The sequence below is a fragment of the Lepisosteus oculatus genome, chromosome 19, assembly GCF_040954835.1.
Source record: "Lepisosteus oculatus isolate fLepOcu1 chromosome 19, fLepOcu1.hap2, whole genome shotgun sequence".
Classification (NCBI taxonomy): domain Eukaryota; kingdom Metazoa; phylum Chordata; class Actinopteri; order Semionotiformes; family Lepisosteidae; genus Lepisosteus; species Lepisosteus oculatus.
The window spans coordinates 3515205-3536662 of record NC_090714.1 but is presented as its reverse complement, the minus strand read 5'-3'; the positions used below and the strand labels follow the sequence as shown (position 1 = coordinate 3536662).

The window sequence follows — 21458 nt, the reverse complement described above, 5'->3', positions numbered from 1 at the left end:
AGGGACCCTATTCCCCCCCAGACTATCTAAAAAGGCGGGCGTCCTCGCACTTTTCCAGGTCAGTGCGATGGGTTGTCGCCTTGCGGTGCGTGGCGCACGCGCAAGACAACCCTTCGCACCTTCGAAAATACAGGACAATGCAGACAATGAAATGAGAGTTTTTATTGCAGAATTCACAGCAAATACAATAGCAGTAGTCAAGAATAAAATACAGCACTGAATCGGGACATTACAGATCAAGCAACTGGTAACAAAAATCAAATGTAACAAAAAGCACACTGTCAAGAATAAATTGCTGGAGATCGTCGGAGCGCAACACATACAATAGCAGCAGTCAACAGAAAACATGCAGGTCAAGAATAAAATACAGCACTGAATCGGGACATTACAGATCAAGCAACTGGTAACAAAAATCAAATGTAACAAAAAGCACACTGTCAAGAATAAATTGCTGGAGATCGTCGGAGCGCAACACATACAATAGCAGCAGTCAACAGAAAACATGCAGGTCAAGAATAAAATACAGCACTGAATCGGGACATTACAGATCAAGCAACTGGTAACAAAAATCAAATGTAACAAAAAGCACACTGTCAAGAATAAATTGCTGGAGATCGTCGGATCGCAGAGAACCAGGAGCCGCAGCACATACAATAGCAGCAGTCAACAGGAAACATGCAGGTTAACAATAACATAAATCGGTATACAAAGGGTACACTACAGATCAAGCCACAGATATCAAACTAAAATTCAAGAAAAAGCACACATTGTAGAGAAGAACCTGCCAACGCTCGTCGAGTTGCTGGAGTGGATTGGAAAGGAGATCGTCAGAGCCCAGAGAACCAGGAGCCGCAGAACTGAAGGCAAAAGAAAAAGGAGCAAGTTAACAAGATATCGGACTTGCAGAATCGATTCACTTGAAGTTCTGAAGTCTATTAACTGTTTAAATAAAATGCCGAAATAAAAAAAAAACACTCAACCAATAAACCATCGAAAATCACCAATGCATCTCAGTCCTACTACTCCAATATTTAGAAAATACATTCAGCCTCACACCTACAGCGTGTATATAATTCGAATTAACTCTGCTTTAAAATCATCGATAAAATGTGTTGGTATATCCATGTTTACCCAATGAATTCTAAAGATGAATAAAAGTAGCATAAAAAAGAACCAGCGCCTTAGAGTTTACTCCACAAAAGCACCATGAAACGAAAAGAAGTGATCAAGTTGGTATAAAACTGTTCTTTTGTTAAAACGCTGGGAAATACGTGTTGTTTTATCGAGTTACACAAATAGTGTTAGCGGAAGGTAGGAATAGAACTTACCTTGGAAAAAACACTTTCATAAGAGGTCCGTTCTTGAAATCCTTTTTAATGACCTAGAGAAATAAAAAAAGCCTACGAATTAGTCAATTTCATCTTTACAACATTTTATAACTTCTGAGCGGTAAGCCCGAATCCGAAAAGCAGAGATTACACAGCTACTGACTTTAGGAAGTAAATGTTTGCAGATAAAATACAGCCTTTTTTCGTTAGAAGAAACAGACCTTATCTTACAAAACATACTTACATGAAAGGTACTATAAAAACGCTGAATGCAGACTTTTAAAACTTCGAGAGCACGCTCAAACAGAAGACTCATTTCGGCGTCCTAAAACACAAATTAAACAAAAACAAATTGAATTAACAAAAGTTGCAACAACAATACAATTTGTCTAGCTTTCCTCAAAGTGAAATTTGAGTTTTTGTATTTAAAATAAGAAAATGCGACATTAAACGCAAACGCACCTCACGCCGCAGAAACTCACCCCGCTGCCATCTTGCCGGGCGCACCTGTGGAACAGGTGGACGGGGCGTGTCCGCTGAGGAAGGTCACTCTGGGGGCGGGCTCGGCTCCTGAATGACAGCTGTGCGCTCGGTTACAAGGGCTCAACACTCACGCTACTGAAGATAAATAGAAACTTGAACTCACCAAATCATACATAAAGTATGTAACGGCTGAAGATTTTCAGACAACCTTATACAGTGACATTCTCCTACAAAACTGTTGCCCGACCCGTTTAGCTTGCGGCCACCTGGTCGAATCAAGAGAAATGTGCTGGAGAGAGACCCCTGTCGCTCCTAGTTAGGACTGCACCTCGTTTTCACTGCTAGTGCCACACCTGTCCTGCAGGTGTCTCAGTGGTATAAGGGGCTGCTTTTTAGAATTGAATTCCGATCTATGCATTTATAAAGGACTTAAACCCCCCATTTTCCCTGTTTTGGAAGGCCCCGAAAATGGAGCCCCCCAAAACGGCCGGCGTGGTAGAGAACAGCCCCTTCTACAAACTCACCCAGACAGCATGAGAGCTTCACCCGGGGATCAGGTCTCAGACCGGGGATTAGGTCTCAGACTGACGGGGAGGCTCGGGGCTCGACTTCAACTCAAGACTCTCCGGGAGTCGATCTGCTCTCTGAACTTTAGAAGTGTCCGATGGTTCAGCCCGCGGAGCCACCAGGCCGGCCACGCAAAATACCGGCCATGTACATCTCTTATTCAGACTAAAGCCAATTCACTGTTCCGAGACGAGGCGGTTCGCCTGTTTACTCTCATTTCAAGCAATAAAGCTACTGAAACGCCTTTGTAAAGCGCTTTTCTAGCATTTTGTGCGACTGGACACGACTTGTTCATCTTTTCGAATGATAGTTAAAAAGGTTTACAGTAGATTGAGGGATCCTGTATGTCATGCGTCAGACGTGAAGCCTGAGAGGTTAAAATGTTGATTTTTAAATTTAAAAATATGTCCGAAATTAATCTAAAGACAACTTATAAAAAACTGCATGAACGATTAAATTGAAATAAATGTTTTATACTCTAGCTAACTAGTGGCTGGGCGGAGTATCTCTTTAGTTCCTTTATACCAGTAGGTGTCACAATATGATATATTTCCATTGGCATTTGACAAAGTTCAACACAGAAGTTTAATCCTTCAGATTCAAGATGTAAAAATCAAAAGCGACGCATGTAAATAGAATGTGAAATGCTGTATGCCTAGAAAACAGAATAGCGATGAGGACGGAAAAAACAGGTTTTGCAAATAATGGAACATCACATCACTCCTTATTATTAATATTAGAGAAAATGTTATTTTATATACTATAAGATATGAAAGTTGCTGTAGTCAAGTGCAAAGAGTGCAGGTGGTGAAAATGGAGTCTATGAATTTCAGTGAAGGCAATGAACTAGTTGAAACAGTGTGCGGCAGGTATTTAGGGGCTTTATATGAACTCATAATTGTCATCTGTAAGACAGAGATGCAAATTAATTTCGATTATTTAAAAAAGTCATTAAAAACTCTATATAGTGTTATACACTGTGCACACAGGTAATACAGTGAAAAGTGTTGCGGAAGCACAGTCAATGAGTGACGTACAGTACCGTAATCACAGGTGAGACTGACTGTCAAACACTAACAGTATAATTCTTACTGCTCGATCTGAACTCCAAACACAGGAGTAAACGCCGTAGATGGCGCGAGGGTGACGCTTATTTCTAACCTTTTACTATTCATGATCTGAATAAAGTAGTTTGAGTTGAACCGAAAACAAATCGTAAATGTTCAATTAAAAAGTTCATTACAAAGACATGGATAACGGGACGATGACAGTTTTTTTTTTAAAGACGTGCTAGTTAAAGCGTTTTTCTCAGAACATATAGTTCTTTGATAATACTCGATTTTTAAGGCTAAACCCGCAACTCTTGTGATTACGGTGTGATATTGGAGACAAACCTAATTTTCCTGTTCGCATAAACTCGCAGAAAATAGTGGTATTAAATGCAAACTCAACCCCCGCCCCCAAAAAGCGAAACGAAATTGCAGATATCCTTCCAGTACCTCCGCACCAGTAATACGGCGCTCGGACTTTCCGGACGGGAAGCTGGCGGTCAAAGTCAACCTACCTGGTTATGTGATCACCAGAAAAAGAAGGCACAAAAGCAGCTTGGAAACTGATTTCAACGGCACAAACCGGTCCAGACGCATCCCCAACGAACCCGACCGGTTCGGGTCTCCTGCGCTGTTGTAGGGGGCAGAGTGACGTCACGCCCCCCGAAGACGTAAGGCGTTATAGCTCGGAAACAAAAGCAACACTTCCAGCTGCACAAACGCAATGGTTTGTGCCGTTTGAAGGGGGGCAGCCTCACAGAGCTCATACTCACTGGCGCGTTTTAGCAACAGTGTGCTGTGACGTGATTTAACCTGGAACGTGTCCCATGGTCCTCCGAATGACTGTGTGGTGGTGTTGGCTATTTTCTGGACCGGGATTTATTCTTCAGGGCTGCAGTGAGGCTAATCTGGACCAGCACTGGACAAAATCATCAATTTTGAAATTTCATCAATTTCCCCACGGGATTAATAAAGTATTATCTATCTATCTAAAAGGCAGGACTACAGCCTTGATGCCAGGTCATTGAAGGAAACACTCGCTCATGTACACGGAGCAATTCAGATATGCCAGTTAACCAGGGCAGCAAGTGGGAAATGAGGACCTGGGGTGATGGGTCAAAGTCCATGCAGTCCGAGGGAGAACATGCAAACTCCGCGCAGAAGGGGCAGCAGGCCGGAACGAAGCCTGGGACCGAAGTACTGCAAAGCTATAACACTACCTGCCCTGCCACTGCGCCACCCGGGAGCTTAGTAATTAAAGTCATTACCGGGAACGCTACGGACACTGGCACGATCGCAAGTCACCTACACACACAGGTCTTCAAGGGTCAAACTTTTTATCGGGGTTCTCTCGCCCCTGAATTCACAAAACAAAAAAACCCAGAAGATGACACAGTAAAGTTATCAAATGCAACTTTATTAAATTGTTTTGTTTTCTCGTCGACATAATAAACTTCCTCTAAAACAGGAGCACACTGCTAACTTGTACCAATTTAAGACTTTTACAACTCTGTACGTGCGGCTTCAATATTGGAGCCGGAGAAAAAATATATATTTATATTTAATATACTGTATATCCTCTACATTTCAACTATAATAGAAGGCACTTAGAACCATTAAAAATACTGATATTAAAATATCTCAATGTGCAAAAACAAAAAAACCTCTGATACAGGCCTTCTCAGGCCTTAGTCTATTATTATTAACCCTTTGTGCACCTCTACAGCACATTCAATTATGGCGTCCCTTCTTAAATATTGTACTACATTTTTAATGATCGCTACAAATGCATTATAGAGCAGTATAAACTCGTCCAGTGAGACAAGTTGTGTTCGGAGAAAGAAAACATGCGATCCCACCCCATCTCTTCGCTTTGGATCAAAGGCTTTGCTGAGATAAGACAGCTGCTTGGCAGTCACTTAAAGTGAGACCTTGGCTGTGCTGTTTTACTCTGTGTGGAAGAAAATACCAGGGTGAACCATAGAGAACCATTTTAGCGGTTCTTAAAATTACAATTAAACACAGTTAGAAAGTTCACCAGAGAAACCAAGTTGCCAGCTTAGATGTAAATGTGACAGTGGAGATAATGGTTGGAGGTTTCTGCCTTGCAAGGTTTTTGAATACTGCAGTGCAGGTTTCTGAGAATTCTGATTTGTGCCACATCTTTTAAGTGTCTCTTCACATCAGCCAGTACAATGAAGCTACAGTACCTTAGGCCTTTATCTGATGAAACAGGGATCAAACGATTCCTCGTTTGCAAGTTAAAGTTGAGAGGCACCTCTGTCTCTCTTCTTCTGCAATCTAGGGCTTGGGGGGGGGTGGTGGGGAATTGAATTATTCCAGGGCGGGATGTGACCCGCACGCCTTTAAAGTGCTCAAAGGGTTAATACGTCAAAACAGCTTATTAACATTTTAAAGTTGTGTGGACCCCTGGAGGGTCTGTGTCAGTCTTGGCTTTCTCCAGTAGAGACCCCCCCTCCCCCCGACAGCGCCTCCTAGTGGGCGCGTAGACAGAGACAGGTTGCCAAGCGCCCTCTCTGTCTAGCGGGGCAGGCCGAGGTCTTCTCCTCGGCAGCCTGGGATAGCCTCTTTGCTTCACTAGGCCAGGAGTGGGTTACAGGTGTCACCTTTCACCCTCCTGACTTTAAAAGGACTTGATCGCCTGTTTGACTGGAGCACCCACCTGCACCAAGCGGCAGGAGAAGCTAGCCCTGGGCGGTCCTCAGTCCTACTGGAAGATACAGGTGGGTGGGCAGGGGCAGAAATGGGGGAGGGGGGGGGTCACCATCCATAAGTTTAACCGCTAAGTCCATGCCACCTCCCAGTTCTGCTGCTCATTAGGATATACAGCAGCGGTCATGGTTCTGCTTACGGTGATAAAGTCTTATATACATCCATGGCTGCACCTTAAATCAGATAAAACACCTTATTATTACTAGCAAATAGAGTCTGCAGTACAAACTTTTGTCCATGTGGAGAATTTATCCTCCTATTATGATTAAAATCCTTCAGTTCGTTTCGGGGAGTTTTGTTTGTTGCCTATTTCTGAGCTGTGTTGTAGTAAACTGTAATCCTGGACAGCTTATCCTAGTATATAGGATCTTTGTTACAGTAAAAAGGAACGCGTTTCTTTTTGACCTCCACCTGACAGCCTGCCCACCGTCACTGTGGCGCTCGAACAGAACTGTTTTGCTGGAAGTGTTTCGAATTATTCTTTGAATTTCTTTTGACTGCTGCAGAACAGTCCCAAAAAGCCCCATCTGAGAATATTCAGGTCTTTTCACCTAAAATCACACAGGAAGGGTGACTTTATTTGTACTGAGCCAACTGACCCTGCTTGTGTTTAAGTGCCAGATAAATGTCCCTGCCGCTGTTTCTCCAGATTAAATAAAGTTGTTCTGTTGCCAGCAGTTCCTGAAAGGGCAAGCTTTCAGAGCTTCACCTGGTCTGCTGCTCCACCTGTGGACAATGCTTTCAATGCTCTCCCATTCATTATTTATTTTTACAGACATTTTACATACATGGCATCTTCTCCTGAGCCACAGGGAAGGATATCATCACCCTCAGCTGTGCAGTTGAGGCAGGCTGTATGACTCAAACCCTGTCTGTCAGGACCGAAGCCAAATGCACAGTTTGGATATCTAGAGATGATCCAAGGCTCAATTTACTCATCTACGCGGGCTGTGATCGATTCCGCCACTGGCATCGAGATCATTGCACCCTTCACACTTAAAACAGCGTGTGGGCAGGATCTCCTTCCGATCACTGCAGCTACAAGCTAGCAGCTAACAGGTTTTAAATTAACATTCATCCAGATGGGCACTGCTGTACTGGAGCCTACAGAACAGGAAAAGACTGTAGAAAATCTAGACAGTTTTTATGTACCTGTCTGAGATATTTGGCTGATACACTTGTCCTTCCAGAATCAAGACAGTATAAGCCAATGGCCCTGTTATACTACAGCAAAGGACTGCTCTGCTGTTCAACATACTGCTCAACAGTATCGGGCTGTCCTGGGATCTGTGCAGCAGCAGGTACTTATTTCCAAAACCATCCTTCTTCATGTCTCCTTAAACACTTTTGAGGCTTGAACTGCTCAGCATCACCGACAAACTAAAGCCTCATCCATACAGGAAACCCTTAGGCAGGACACTCCAAGTCCAGTCTTGGATGACTGCTGTGTAACCCAGACGTAACTGAACACTGCATCACAAGAGATGGACAGTTTCTGGGTGGGGTCCATGCAAATGGGCCAGTCAGTTGACCATCTTCCACATGGGGCTGGCAATTCATTCTACAAATTTACAAGACAGGTATCGGACAAGTGTGATCTCACGGCCCTGAACACATCCATTCACGTGACTTGCCACTGTAACCCCTGCAGCAGCCTGCCAAACACTGGAGCCGGAAGCACCGTCTCTACCAGAGAAGCCAAGTTAAGCAGTGATAGTGGAACAAGCAAAAGCAACTTCAACATGAAGAAATGTCTCGTCTAGGAACAAAATAACAAATAAGAGAACTATCATGACAAGAAGCAAAGAGGCAGGTCTCTGTGTGTTCTTAGGGAATGCTCCCTGTGTTGATCTCTCTCACCCTCTCTAACCCCATCTCAGAGCCTCTGCAGGCCGCCACCCACAGGAAGATGCTGAACAGATTCCTCAACAAGCACCTTAAGTTCTAGCAGTTCAGAGGTGCCGAACGCCCCGGGGGGCTGGCCGGTGGGAGACGGTGATCTCCCTGGTCATTACTGGAGAGGAGGAAGGGAGATGGGGCGAGTTGGAGGGGAGGGAGGTTGGATTACAAAAAAAAAAGCGATGGCCAGCCTGGGTCCTGGAGGATCAGCCGAGATTTCCCCATCTCTTCTAGGTCTCTAGCCCTAGAACAGCGCATACCAAGATCCTCGGGGATCCTGCAGGACCCTGGCCCTGCTGGCTCAAGATCGGCCACCAGAGGCCTAGAGGAAAGAAAGGGCTGGATGGAGAGCCTGGTGGACAATAACTACTGAGGCCGAACTCAGCCCAGTATCCCAAGACGTGCGCGTTAATTGCCAGTGATCTATTTTTTTTTATAGGTCCCTTCAGGCGGACAGGATGCTTGTTCATGACACCCAGCCCTGAAAAACGATCCACTGACAGGGTCCGTTCAGCACTGCGAGCCCTGATGGAAAAGCACCTCTTGCACTTTCTGGGATCGTTTTCAATGAAGAGTGTTGCTCATGCGTTGCCGTAATCAAATCTTAATGTTCAAGGTGCGGCAGCTCCTAAGCTATCTGCTGGCCCACCTTTACACAATTTAACATCATTCACCCTGTTTCAGAAAAGACTTTGAACAGGGATGATTTTTATATCCTTTAGAACTGGACCGCAGTGGCTGACGCACATCATCTTGCCGATGCAATCTTTTCCGAGCTTTTAGAGGTTTCAAGTTGTATGGTTTCTGTAACAACAGTCTGAAAACACCGAGACACACTGGTTTTGAAAAGTAACATTTCTTTGCACGTCCTACTAGAAGCGACCACCAGGGGGCTCCGATCCAGCCCTGTACAGATCTGCAAATCAGGAATGCCATTGCATGGTCTTGTCCACACTTGTCTGTTTTAACCTTTTCAGCTCGATACCCTTAGCCAAACCCTACCTGTTTCCCAACAGCGCCTGGTCAGTCTGACCAGCATTCCCCCTTTATCACTGAGGCTCAGTGGCGCAATCCAGCAGACAGCATCTTGCCTTCTGTTCCCACCAAGTTGAGCACTCAAATGCGATGGAAATGGTTTAAATGAACATTTGTTCTAGGTGCTTATATAGTTAATAATAATAATATCGAGCTAGGGTGAAAACCACAAAACCCTAGAGGCCAGGGTGGAGAAACCGCATTATCTGTAAAACCACGACTTTGCATTTACACCATTATTGGTAAAACCTCACTAACACACATTTCTTTAGCACAACAGCCCCTGTGCTTGAACACATTTAAGACTGGAGGGATCCCGAATCAGAAGAGCACTCTTGTCACTTCACCACGATACTGACAATTTGCTGAACTGGACATTTTAGTCACTTTCACTTCCTAAAACACTTGACAATTTTAAGTGAATAAAGGTTTTTGGGACCCCTAAACGCTCAAATTTATTGGGAAATGAAAAAGGTTTATTAGTTCCTATTATTAATGTATTTGGCTAATATTTAGCCCGGCTTGGTGATGAACTGCAGCCTTCCAAGTGAAGTGCCTTGCTCAAGGGTACAGCAGCAGCACTCCATTGGCTGTTCGAACCCACAACCTTCCAGTCACAAGCCTGACTGCTGTCTCATAACGCAATTAACCTTTGACCTCACAAGTCCCCTCAGCTTTTAGCCCCACTAACTGCATTAATGGTGCTGAATGAGAAATATTGTTTTTCATGTACTTGATTTCATTTTAAATTATTTTTTTGAAAAATAATTCAGGACAAATTGCTTGAAACATGGATTCCGATTACATCACGGTAAGAGAGTTCCCATCGGTCATGCCAATAAAGCATCTTGAATTGAACTGAATCGAGTTCAGGGTCAAATGCCTTGTAACCAGTCATTATGAAAGTAACACTAGAAGTATAGGAATAAGGGCAAAAGCTGTTACTGTATCTATTTTTTACTTTATATTAAGACAGTATTATTAGCCTTTGTGTCAAGTCTAAGTAAAGGTCTTTATAGACCATTATATAGATGATAGGCTGCACTGCATAATTCAGAAGCATTTTAAGAAGCACTCAGTCTTGTGGTGCAATTATATGGCATAACTAAAAAAAGACTGCAATGATGCTGCAAATATATAACAACAGTCAGAATAAGAGGAATCTAGTTTGACCTTGCATTGACTTGTGAGGGTGAAGGGCAAGAGCTCTAGGTTATAACAGACAGGAACAGGGCGAGACAGCTGCTCTTCAAGTGTGCTCTTCAAGGCCAGCGAAAGGGCTGCAACTGCAACTGACCTACCACCAGAGACCACTACACAGCCTCGAATCTTTTTAAATATCCACAGCAGGGGATTAATTGTGCAAATTTCAATTAAATGGTAAAGGGTTTTACCCTTAATTGGGTGCAATTAAGCTTTAAGTTTGTTAATAAAGGCTCTGCATAATGCAAGTAGTCAGCTGGGGTTTTCCTTTAGTACAGACTTGTTGCTGTTTCTGGGTGTCATAAAAGATCTTACAATAAAGCCTGCTGGACCTCACTTGTTATTGTGCGTGCAGACCCATGGGACAGGCCTGCTAAGGGACACATCTGCAACAGTAAGCTCCACGGACTCCAAAGAGCTCTGCACAAGCAGGTCAAAAACTACTAAGTTCAAATCCAAAGTTGCAAACCAGCATGGCTGATTTCACGGCTGTTTTGGGCAATTCCCATAATGCTGCTCTGTGCTACCCGACCAGAATTATGGGGCTCTGTGTGCAGAGGGCGCTCACAGGTGCAAATCTGCTGCCTGGAACAAGGGCTGCGCAGGCAGTTTTGTCATTCAGTTAGCACCTTCTTCTGTCCCCACTCTGCCAGGGTGGAGCAAAAAGTGCTTCTGATGATGCGTTTTCCCATAGAATTCCAGCAATACAGATCAAGAAATTCGTTTTTAAAATTGAAGGACTTCCAGAACAGTTCACAGTATTTAGTACAAATGGCTTATCAAAGAAACCTGAAGCATCTTTTTGAAGACCTAAAATAAAACTACGCGGCTTTGGTTTGGAACACTATCAGACAGCAGCAGAGGACGTAAATCCAAGCAGCACGTTAACATCATTAAGAATCTGGTCAAGGGCATCGAGCTCAAGGCTGTCGTTAAAGTACATAAATACATGAGAGGGTTCTTAGAACTACACAATACGGAAACAGAGGGAATGGGTCTGGTGAGGAAGTGCTGAACTGAGAAGGGCCTCCGCTTCGAAGGAAAGGGGTATTTCTGAAAGGAGACCAAAGATTTTTGGAGGTGAAAATATTTTCTTTCCTTCTTGAGGTTTTCTGGTACGTTTGGGTGAAAGGAGTGTTCTGCTGGATAGCAAATTATTCGAATCCGGAGTTCTACGAAATTTGTTCCTGCAACTCCAGACCCCGTCGAGAGCTTCAGACAAGGGCGGACAGGCAGTGGGATGGATGACTGACACCCCGTCGGGGCCCACCCCAGCCGCTCGCCTCCTTTCGGGAAAAAAACGCGTTTTCAATCCGAGCCCGAAACGGGGGCCCCCTCTGCCCTGCACCGCCCCAGTACCCCACCCGACCCCCTTCTCCTCCTCCTCCCTCCCTCCCTCGGGAATGTGGTTCAGTTCACGACGGCCGGCTTCAGCACCACAGACCCCGGGGGGATGACCACCCAGCCCGGGGCCAGCGCGTCGGGCTTGGCCAGGGCCGCAGCCCCCGCGGAGAGGTTGAGCACCGCCCCGGGGAGACCCGCCAGCCCCTCCTCCCGGTCGGGCTTGGGCCGGGCCCTGGGGTGCCTGGAGTGCGGCTTGCCGGGGCTCTTCTCGGAGGTCAGCACGGAGACCAGTGGCAGGCCCAGGCCGGCCGCCGGGAAGCCGGGGGAGACCAGCGGGCTCTTGGCCAGGCCCAGGGGCGTACCGTTGAGGGAGAGGACGGGGGCGCCCAGCGGAGAGGAGCCGACAGCCGGGCACCCCAGCGTGCTGAGGTCCAGGGGCCGGGGGCTGAGCGGCAGGGGCAGGGAGGCGCCGAGTCCCTGAAGCGCGTGGCTCCCCAGGATGGCGGCCGCCGTGGCCGGGCCGGGGATGATGATGTGCGCCCCGCTCACGTAGGGCAGCCCCGCCCCCTTGCCCCCCGGGACCGCCCGCGCCCCCTTCAGCAGCGCCCCCTGCTGCTCGTGAGCCACAAAGTGCCCGTGCGCCTTGATGTGCTTGCGCAGCGAGCTGGGGTCCGTGTAGCGCTTCAGGCAGCCCACCATCTTGCAGTAGTAGGGCTTGTCCACGTAGTGCGTGCGCGTGTGCTTGAAGCGGTCGCTGGAGTTGGAGTAGCGCTTGTTGCAGCCTTCATAGGGGCAGATGTAGGGTTTTTCTCCTGCAGACACAGAGGAGAGCCGCATACCGCCGGCTTTCAGAAACAATTTCAGTTTGGAATAATCGCCTGCATCCTACAATCTGCCCCCCCCAAAACAAAACTGGTGGCTTAAGTCCGTCACTGTCAGGCCCATCCAGGCTGGAGAGCCGCGCAGCGAGTTAGTGTTGCCACGGCAGCTGGCCACGCCTCTGCTCCCCTGTCTGTCAGTCCTGGTTGCCAAGGAAACTCGCTCAGACAAAAGATCTGCACCACCTGTAGGCAGTATTCGACCACTCCTGTCTCAGGTGGCTCAGGCTGTTTAAGATCTGCTCTGACAATGCTCTGGGCCCTGTTTATAGAATTTTGACAAGAAGCGTCTCTAGTTCCCGCATTCCCGAGTTTGTACTTGCTTTGCATTCCTGACCTCTGCTACGTCTCTCGGAACACCCCTGTGCTGATTACTTTCTACAGCGTTTATCTCGGCTTGGATGCTGTCTTGCTTTGACCTCGTGTCCTGGACAGCCCCCCTGTGCCTGTACTGTGTCTGTCCGCTGCGCTGTCCCACCTTGAGCACCTTCAGACAAGGCGATTACATACTGCTAGTGCCAGGGGCTGAGACCTGCTGGAATGCATCATGAAGCGCGAAGCGTGACTGAGGCAGCAGGCGCTGTGTGCACTGACCCGTGTGCGAGCGGTTGTGTATCTTGAGGTTCTCCAGCCGCGAGAAGCTCTTGTTGCAGGTGGGGCAGCGGTGTGGCTTCTCATTCGTGTGGGTGCGGATGTGGATCAGCATCTTGTACCTGGAAACAAGACAGCGGAGAGCCAGGTCACCCATCGCTGAATCTCCCACCAACATGCACGCCACTTCGCTGAGTCTGCACACCCAGGGATCAGACAGTGATCCTCAGCGGTCTTTATACTTATAGCACAGCCTGCTATTCTGTGAAACTGAACCATCTTACGTCAGCACAGCTATCCAATAACGTACTGTTACAAATGGGGGGTTCCCTAACTGTGAAAATCAGGATAAGTTTAGAGTGGTTTAGTCAATAAGTGAAATAATTATGCATAACCCCCAACTTGTAAGTGATTTCTAGCAATATACCCGAGAGGCTAGTATAACTAGAGGCATGTGAATTCCTTGTTCTCTGACAGCTTTGGTGAGAGGAGTAATAATCCAGACACACTTGGTGAAACAAATAGTAATGATCACAAGACACAAACTACACTACACACAACAAAACATACAACACATAAGTTACTCTATGTATAGTATTTATAAACAAGATGTTTTGGAGACCTAACATTCTGGTCACGCAGAAAACGCCAGACTGTTACTAAGCATTAAACTCTCAATGCCGACAGAGGCCACACAAGAGATAATTAAATACAATGAAACCTGCAGTCTCTCTCTCTGCACCCCAAATGCCACAAAATAAATGGGAGCCTATATTCCTATCCATAAAAATGCACCCTAGGCAGGAAAGTCAGTTTCTAACTGACGCATCTTTTACCCAGGAAATCCAAGTTTCCTAAATACACAGAACAGCACACTATCTATTGCACGGTTCTAATACTCAGCTCCAGTCAGGTTTGGTTCAGACGATCATGAAGAAGAGGCTCCTACCTGGTGCAAGCTTCAAGTCCCAACTCTTTCAAACTCTTCTCTCCTCCCTTGTTCTTCTCTTCTCTGCTCCTTTGAGCAGTGTGTGATCTTATATTGCGTGTCTGTACTGCTCCTTGACAATCATTAACCTACAGCTTACCTAGGTATACTAAGGTAAACTTTTACAACTGTTTCTGCTTAAGGGACCACCCAGACCTCAAACATCCTGTCTCCTTTGAAGCTAGAAGTGTTTACTCTGTTAAGTGTCACAAACTTTATCTAAAATCCAAGAGACACCTTGGTCACCTAAAGCTGTAACAGTATCTTTGTGGTTAATATCCTGGTAGGGCATAATTCTTGGCTTTAACTGTTTCGTGAGGGGCTTATTGCTTCTATGAAACACAATATTAAATATAAAAAAATAAATATTTCATACTCAGTTGAAACTGGGAGCTCTAGAACACAGGAATTGAACCTACAAGCACCAAACCACAGGTGATCAGCTGTACCCAATAATAACATTGAAAGGATGACAGAGCTAGATTGTGTTTTTCTGTTTGTCTGTGGCATTCTGCTCTTCAATTTTGTCAAGATAGAAAATGCCAGACCTACCTGGCATTGAAGCCCCGCCCTCTCCGGGCACAGCCCTCCCAGTGGCAGCAGTACCCAGAATCCTTTTCAGGCTTGACGTGGAAGTCGTTGACATGGTCAACCAGGTCCTGCAGCGAGTCAAAGAGCAGATGGCACTGCCAGGGGGACAGGTAGAGGGAGAGAGGAGACGGGCAGAGGCCAAGTGAGTCATGCAGAACTGCAAACAGATGATCAGTGAGTAGTCACTCAGCCCTTTCATATTTTAGGCCTTGGATACCTGTCTCAAGCAGATAGGCAGTTCCAGGGAGTTGAGGCTAAAGGGATAGCAGAATGGGTGTTGTGGCAGAATAAATGTGCCACCAACAACACCCACAAAAATAAATTATGTGAGCACTGAAACTATTCGATTTTAGACAGTTCCAGGTCATGTGTCTCTTCCATGTCTCTTCTCTTTGATGACGTTTTTCCTATTGGGGTGTACTGCTTTTCATTTGTGTCATTTACACCCTGCTGTGTCACTGAGACCTGAACAATGACACAGCCAAGTGGCTGACCCGACACTAAGGGCTGCTGCAAAGGAATTGAAATCACTGAAAACATTCATGTTGTTTAAAGATTAAAAGACAAGGAGCTGCTAGCCAGTTCTAATCCAGGATAGTACAGCGGTTCCCTGGTCCTGCTGGGACACTACATCTCAATCCCACTGATTCCCAACCTTGGTTTATTTCATGGGAGGCGGAACTAAGGTGAATTAAATGAAAATGAACAGCAACTTTAAGTCATGAAACTAGTAAATTTAATGTTACTCTCACACTATCACCTATTAACCACAATTAAGCATATTACAGGTTACGTTAAGACAGGTACTTGCAATATTGATCATCTTCCTGATGTTCATTGACAAGTTTCGAAGCCTTACAGGTCTCACTTGGAGTTCTGGGCTCAACAGGGACCTGAGGTGACACAGATGTCCTCAGGGGTCACGGTCCCTCTTGTTTTGACGGTCATTGCTCTCGATGAGCTACGGGGGACCCGGCAGGAGAGTTCGAGTGGGCTCCCCGACAGAAAACAGATCTCTCTCTCCCTACCTTGACCCAGCGGCAGGCGAGCTGCTCGTCCGCCGAGAGGTCGGGGGAGACGCGCTTTTCCTTCGGCGGGCCGATGAACATGGAAGATGGCAGGTGGAGCCCGCCCCCCGAGCCGATCGGCAGGAAGAACTGGAAGGCCTGGGAAGAGGCTCCGCCGTCCAGGTAACGGATCTGCGGACAGTCCTGGGGGAGGGGGGAGAGAGGGATCGATACAGCCCAGTATGTGACCTCCTGTCCCAGCCTGAGGAGCAGTGAGCCCGTCTCCCAATAATGTTCCATATGCTTATATGTAATTATCATATGATTGTGTCTTTATTGTAAATGTCTGTAGATTTTTGTTTTATGTTAATTGTATTTGTCTTGCTTTGGCAACACTGATTTTACTCATTGGTCATGCCAATAAAGCATCTTAAATTGAACTGAAGAATGGAATTGATTGAGTGGCACACACTGGGGGGAGGTCACTCACTGTGTCACTGTTATAGACCATCTCCCATCAGCACTCCCTTCCTCACATCTAACGATAAAGCAAGGATTTAAAGGAGAATGATTGTGCCTTATTGGTCTGACTACAAGTCTAGCACATATGACATAATATACAGGGACTGTCGGAAATGCAGCTTTTGACTAAAGTACCACAAGCTGCAGGAATCCAAGGTAATGTGTGCACTTGGACAAAGAATTGGTAAGAAATAAGAAAACAAAGGGAGTTATCTCAGCTTGGAGTGCTGACGTGTCATTAGAGGGGTACCACATGGGTCAGTGCTTGGACTACAGCTCTTCCGGATCGATTTCAAGTGATCTAGACTGTGTGGCTAAACATCAGGTTTGTTGAAAACGATATGAGGAAAAAGAGGAGGTGATGCAAATACTTTCACATGGGAACTAGCAATACAGGAGGACTCAGACATAATCCAGGACAGGGTGGAAACCTGGCAATGCGAATGAAACTGGATACACGCTGGTAATACAGGGAGAGCCAAGATCATGGCTGTCAAATAGGCTGATTGTAGTGAGCTGGAACAGTTCAGGAGAAGGATCCAGGCACTTACATTGATTCATCACCATTTAAACAATACCAAATGCAATAATATGATGAATATTAATCATCAATATACTGTAGGAAATAAAAGGCAAGCAACATGCAACTTGTAAATAATGTTGCCAAGCAGTTGGTATAAATAGAGGCACATGAATTCTTTGCTCCCTGGCACATCTTTGGTGAAAAGAGTAATAACCCAGACACACTTGGTTAAACAAATATTTGTTAACAGTGACGATACACACATGAAACTACACACGACAAACATACAACACGCACGTTACGCTACTAGGCATCCAAGAGGCTTCACATCCTAACAACCCAAAAAACCCCAGACCTCTACTGAGTATTCGACTTTTAAACAATGCCTACAAAGGCCAAAATAAGAGATAAGATGCCTTCTAAACTAAATAGAATACAACGCGCAGTTCAATCTTTTTCTCTGTAAACCCAGATGCCACCACATGAATGTATCTCCCTATTCACACCACTAACCAGGAAAAGCCATTTCTTCAATGTCCCTTACAGCAATAGAATAGCAAGCTCTCTTAACAGGGTTCAAATACTTAACTCTGGTCTCTCCTGATGGTGGGAATAAGGAACTCTGGCCTTCGATATCTTCCTCTTTCTGTTCTTTTACCCTCTGTTAGCCACTCTGCCCTATCCTATCCTGTACCTGCCTCTTTTCTGATATCCTTCTTAATGTGGCACACTTAAATCATTTACCCAGAACTTAACTTAAGATAAACCAAGGCAAACTTCCTGATTGCTTTAATCACTGAACTTACATCTCAGCAAACATCCCAGGTGTTACCATTGTATTGAGATTCAGGTCTTAACAATATAATAATTCACAAGGCTACAAAAAATATTGCCGCTTAGCTCCGTCAGGAAGGCCGGGAGAAGGGAGAAGACACACAGAGTACAGCGGGATGACAGGGGAGAAACAGAGAGATGCAGCTTCTTTTTCCTCTCCCCTACTGTCAGTACAGATGGAGGGGCACTGGAAGATCTCTCTCCCCCAAGAGGAGAAGAGAAGAAAAGCTGGGATCCTGGAAGGCTGGGAGGAGCCCCGACTCCTCACCGGAAAAATCAGTTACGTGAAGGAAAGGAGCTGGAGTAGAAGCATAAATCCCGATGAGGAAAAGCAAGAGCGCTCTCCATGGGACAGGAGCCGGGAAGCACACGAATGCCGAATGAATCCCGACTGAGAGCAGGTGCTGTCTTTGGACAATCCCGAGAAGAGATCTCCGGAACGGGATGTGACGGAGAACAATAATCATGATTCATCCACCCGTGAAACAGCCGGCCCCGCCTAAGGCAATCGGGGACGCTCAAGGTTGGCTTCCAGCCTCTGGAGAGGACGTGCGATACGGGAGAAAGTGCACTAGTCTCCCATGCTTGACAAGAGCTCTCCGGGACTGTGAGAGAAAATCCAAGCTGGAATGCAAAAACAAGAATTCCGGGTAACAGTGGGGCTGCAAATCGCAGGCTGTGAGGAGAAGAATACGAGAGGGAGTGGCATCCAGACGATGCGGCCTGCCCTGCTGGACGACTGTTTGCTCATGGACTGAGCGCAGGTGTGTGTGTGCCTGCAGGTACAGCTCTTTACCACTGGACCTCTCGGGTCGGGCCAGGGCAATGGGCGATGATTCACAGGAGCTGCAAGGCCTTGTCAGACAGCACCCTAACCAGTGCAAAGCAGACCGGAATCGGGCCGCAATTCAGATGTTCAAGGTTACCTGGTAAATCGCCACACAGGCTGCATCAGAACAGATGTATTTAAACTTCTTCTGCACCATGTTTGCTTTCTCAGGGCTTTTTTTTTTTCATGTGCTCGAAGGGTTCAGGAACAGGCAGGATTTGCAGCTAATTCGCCGTCACGCTTATTGCAAACCACCAGCTTCAGACCCCCCTGAAAGTGTTAAACTAATAAAGGAGGAATGCAATGTACGCAAAACCATTCTTGCACAGGAAAACCGAACATCACGGCCTTTACTCTCCCCAGTTACGTGAGAAGAAGGGACTTCTTTTGTTTCTTTCTACACAAGATTTAGAAAAGATTTAGGAATATCCCAACTGCAGAGAAGCTTGGAAACTGGGTTACCCTTTACTGATTTCATCTGAAGATCGACCAGGTGTCCACAGAAAGACTTTTCCTACGTGAGAGCACTTTTCCAGCAGAGCCTTTTCAATGTGGGGTGACTGTTCTTAGTAGACTATTTTCATATACTGTGCTGCAATTTAAAAGAGTCCAGATATACGGTAATTAGATCACTGGAGATACATATTTAATTCTCCCCCCACCACCGCACTGTAAAGTTCAATCCAGGACAGCTAGGGGGAAACAGTACATCTGGAAAGAAGCAGGCTCCTGAATAAACACAGGCCGGAATTAAATTATCCTGCATGAGGCCCTCACTGCTACACCTAACAGTGACTCGGATTTAGTCTACAAAAATGCCCATGACAGAGTGGGGCTGTTCGCGGCAAACACAAAAGAGGTCTGTGCAGAAATCAGCTGCTCTGGGAAGAAGGGGATTAGCTGACACATCTGGATATCCAATCCGTCTTCCCAACCGGCCGGATTCGCGTCCACATCAGTTAGGAAATGGAGCCGTTCGGGGCTCTCGGCCAGCTCTCCTTCCGCACAGCTTTCTCGAAAAAAAACAAGGCTGGGGACACCTGACATTCGGAGCTTTTAACCAGTCGCCACACTCAAGAAAGCGTGAAGCCATTTTAAATTACCGCTACGGGGAAAATATGAAAAGGCACCGAGTGATCTTTTGGACTTCGGTCCTAACGATGCACAAGCCAAGCAGTAACGCGCAGCCTGAATAACGAGGCGGATTTGAACACTGGAGAGTGCCGTCTCCCAGCACAGTCCTGTTCCCCACGGTCACCACCGCAGAGGAGAAGGAGCGTCTCCCTGAAGTTCCCAGGATTACGGGCAGGCTCTGAATCACTGCGCGAACAGATGTCGGAGGAACTCCTCTGAGCTGAGCCCTCCTGCACAGACCTCACACTTAACCCAAAACCTTGAAGGATCTGACCAACAGCAATTCTTTAAATACTTTGCTGGCCATCTGCTGCCGTCACGTACTGCTGCGCTTAATATTATGACAGTGATAGGAGAAATATCAATATTAAACTATGAGTTTGCTTTTGGGAGGAAAGGGAGTACAGTGGTCAGCACTGCTGCGTCACAGTCCTGGGATGCTGTATGTTCTCCCCGTGTTTGTGTGAGTTTCCTCTGGGTGTCCTGATTTCTTCCCACAGCCCAAACACATGCTGGAGGGTTAATTGGCTTCTGGGAAACCTGGCCATGATGGGAGGTTGTGCATGTCTCTGTCTGTGTCTGTCCTGTGATGGACTGGTGTCCCGTCCAGGGTGTATTCCGCCTTGCACCTGTTGCTTGCTGGGATAGACTTCAGCTCCCCTAAAACCACGTACTGGATAAAGCAATTAGAAACTGGATGGATGGAATTTGCATTTAAAACAGCCTGAACAGCTGTTGCAATAGTCGTGTCCAAGCCAGAAAAGCTGATTGATGCAGTTCAGACTCTAAGCTACCCACGGGGTCTGAAACAGTGGAAACGAACCCAGTGGCTGGGGAAAGGCGAAGGCAGAAAGCATGCCAGTACGTGTTCCCTGATCAGGGCTCGCCATCACGAAAAGCACGTGGCAGGTATCAATTGGGAGACACATTTGAAATGATCTACCATTCGTTTCCAAGACAATATTCTCAGCTCCTTTCCCTTTTGTGCTCCGTTCAAAACATCACAGCAGCAGATGACAACTGAATCCCCAGTCACAATCCACAGCCAGCTGGCCAGAGGGTTAGCTTCTTTTTCATTCCAGACACCCTCGCTTAAAGTGACAGAAGTATCCCGGCTGGAAGCTAACTGGAGACTAACCTGGGCAACATTTACTGAAACGCTCTGGCATTTAAAAGGCAAAAAGATGGAAGTGACACTGCAGCACTGCAGATCAGCGGCAGGGCGCACGAGCAAGAGGGCTGGAGATCTTACCCCACACAGGCCCGCAGGCCGTCACACAAACTCAGGACGCGGTTCAGGTTTTTAAACTCGGGCAGAAACCACAACACACTCCGTTCCTACGCTACTCCTGGCACCAGTTTCCCACAGTTGCTGTGGGTGCGGTCGCCTGGGTTACTTTATAGCAGCAAGATCCCGCCTCCTGGGCGGCTGTGACGAGAGACCTAAGGCCCACGTTAGCGCGCAGGGAGGCGTGTGAGCGAATCAGTCCGTGCGGGAGCTGTCCTTGCCCGATACTCACCCCGGGGAAAAGCGGCGGTGTCCCGTGCCCGTTGGGAAGCTCGGGGGGAGAAGGGGCAGGCCCAGGGGGCGGGGAAAGGCTGAGGTCCACAGCTGGGGGGGTCCGGGGCTCCAGCTTCTCCTGGGGCAGAACTGGCACACCTGTCCCCACAGGCGGGGGGGCGGAGAGAGAGAAGCGCCGGGTGACTAAAGGCACCGGACAGCTACCGGGCTTCCCGAAGAACAGGCCTTCCTGAATTTCAACGCAATCTGTGCCGCTTGGGAGCTCTAAAGCTCGGGAGCAGCAGCAGGGACGAGATGTGGAGGCGGCAGGCTTCAAGGTGCGGCACAGCAAATGTAGGCAGGAGCACAAGCACAGGCTGAGCTGTAAGGTCCAGGGGTCACGGGTTCGAGGCCACCTG

General features: G+C 46.9%; 1 protein-coding gene and 1 long non-coding RNA gene across 4 annotated transcripts in view; both read right to left on the bottom strand.

Annotated features, from left to right (window-relative positions):
* Positions 1–142: 142 nt before the first annotated feature.
* The window catches only part of LOC107078950 (uncharacterized), a 385366-nt gene continuing 364050 nt past the window's right edge, over positions 143–21458 (bottom strand). For 2 of the 3 annotated variants that reach the window (XR_011182556.1, XR_011182555.1), the window contains exons 3-5: positions 1573–1653; positions 1329–1381; positions 143–857 (exon numbers count right to left, since the gene is read on the bottom strand). This is a non-coding gene — a long non-coding RNA (uncharacterized lncRNA). Of the gene's footprint in view, positions 858–1328; positions 1382–1572; positions 1654–1790; positions 1947–3942; positions 4068–21458 lie in introns of those variants that run through there. The other variant, XR_011182554.1, reaches the window with a different exon arrangement.
* Positions 4824–21458, bottom strand: part of glis2b (GLIS family zinc finger 2b) — a 48107-nt gene continuing 31472 nt past the window's right edge. Inside the window, exons 3-7 of the mRNA XM_015359856.2 lie at positions 21059–21198; positions 15718–15900; positions 14651–14784; positions 13114–13232; positions 4824–12453 (exon numbers count right to left, since the gene is read on the bottom strand). Coding sequence (XP_015215342.2) covers positions 11708–12453; positions 13114–13232; positions 14651–14784; positions 15718–15900; positions 21059–21198 — 1322 coding nt within the window. The 3' untranslated portion in view covers positions 4824–11707. The remainder of the gene's footprint in view (positions 12454–13113; positions 13233–14650; positions 14785–15717; positions 15901–21058; positions 21199–21458) is intronic.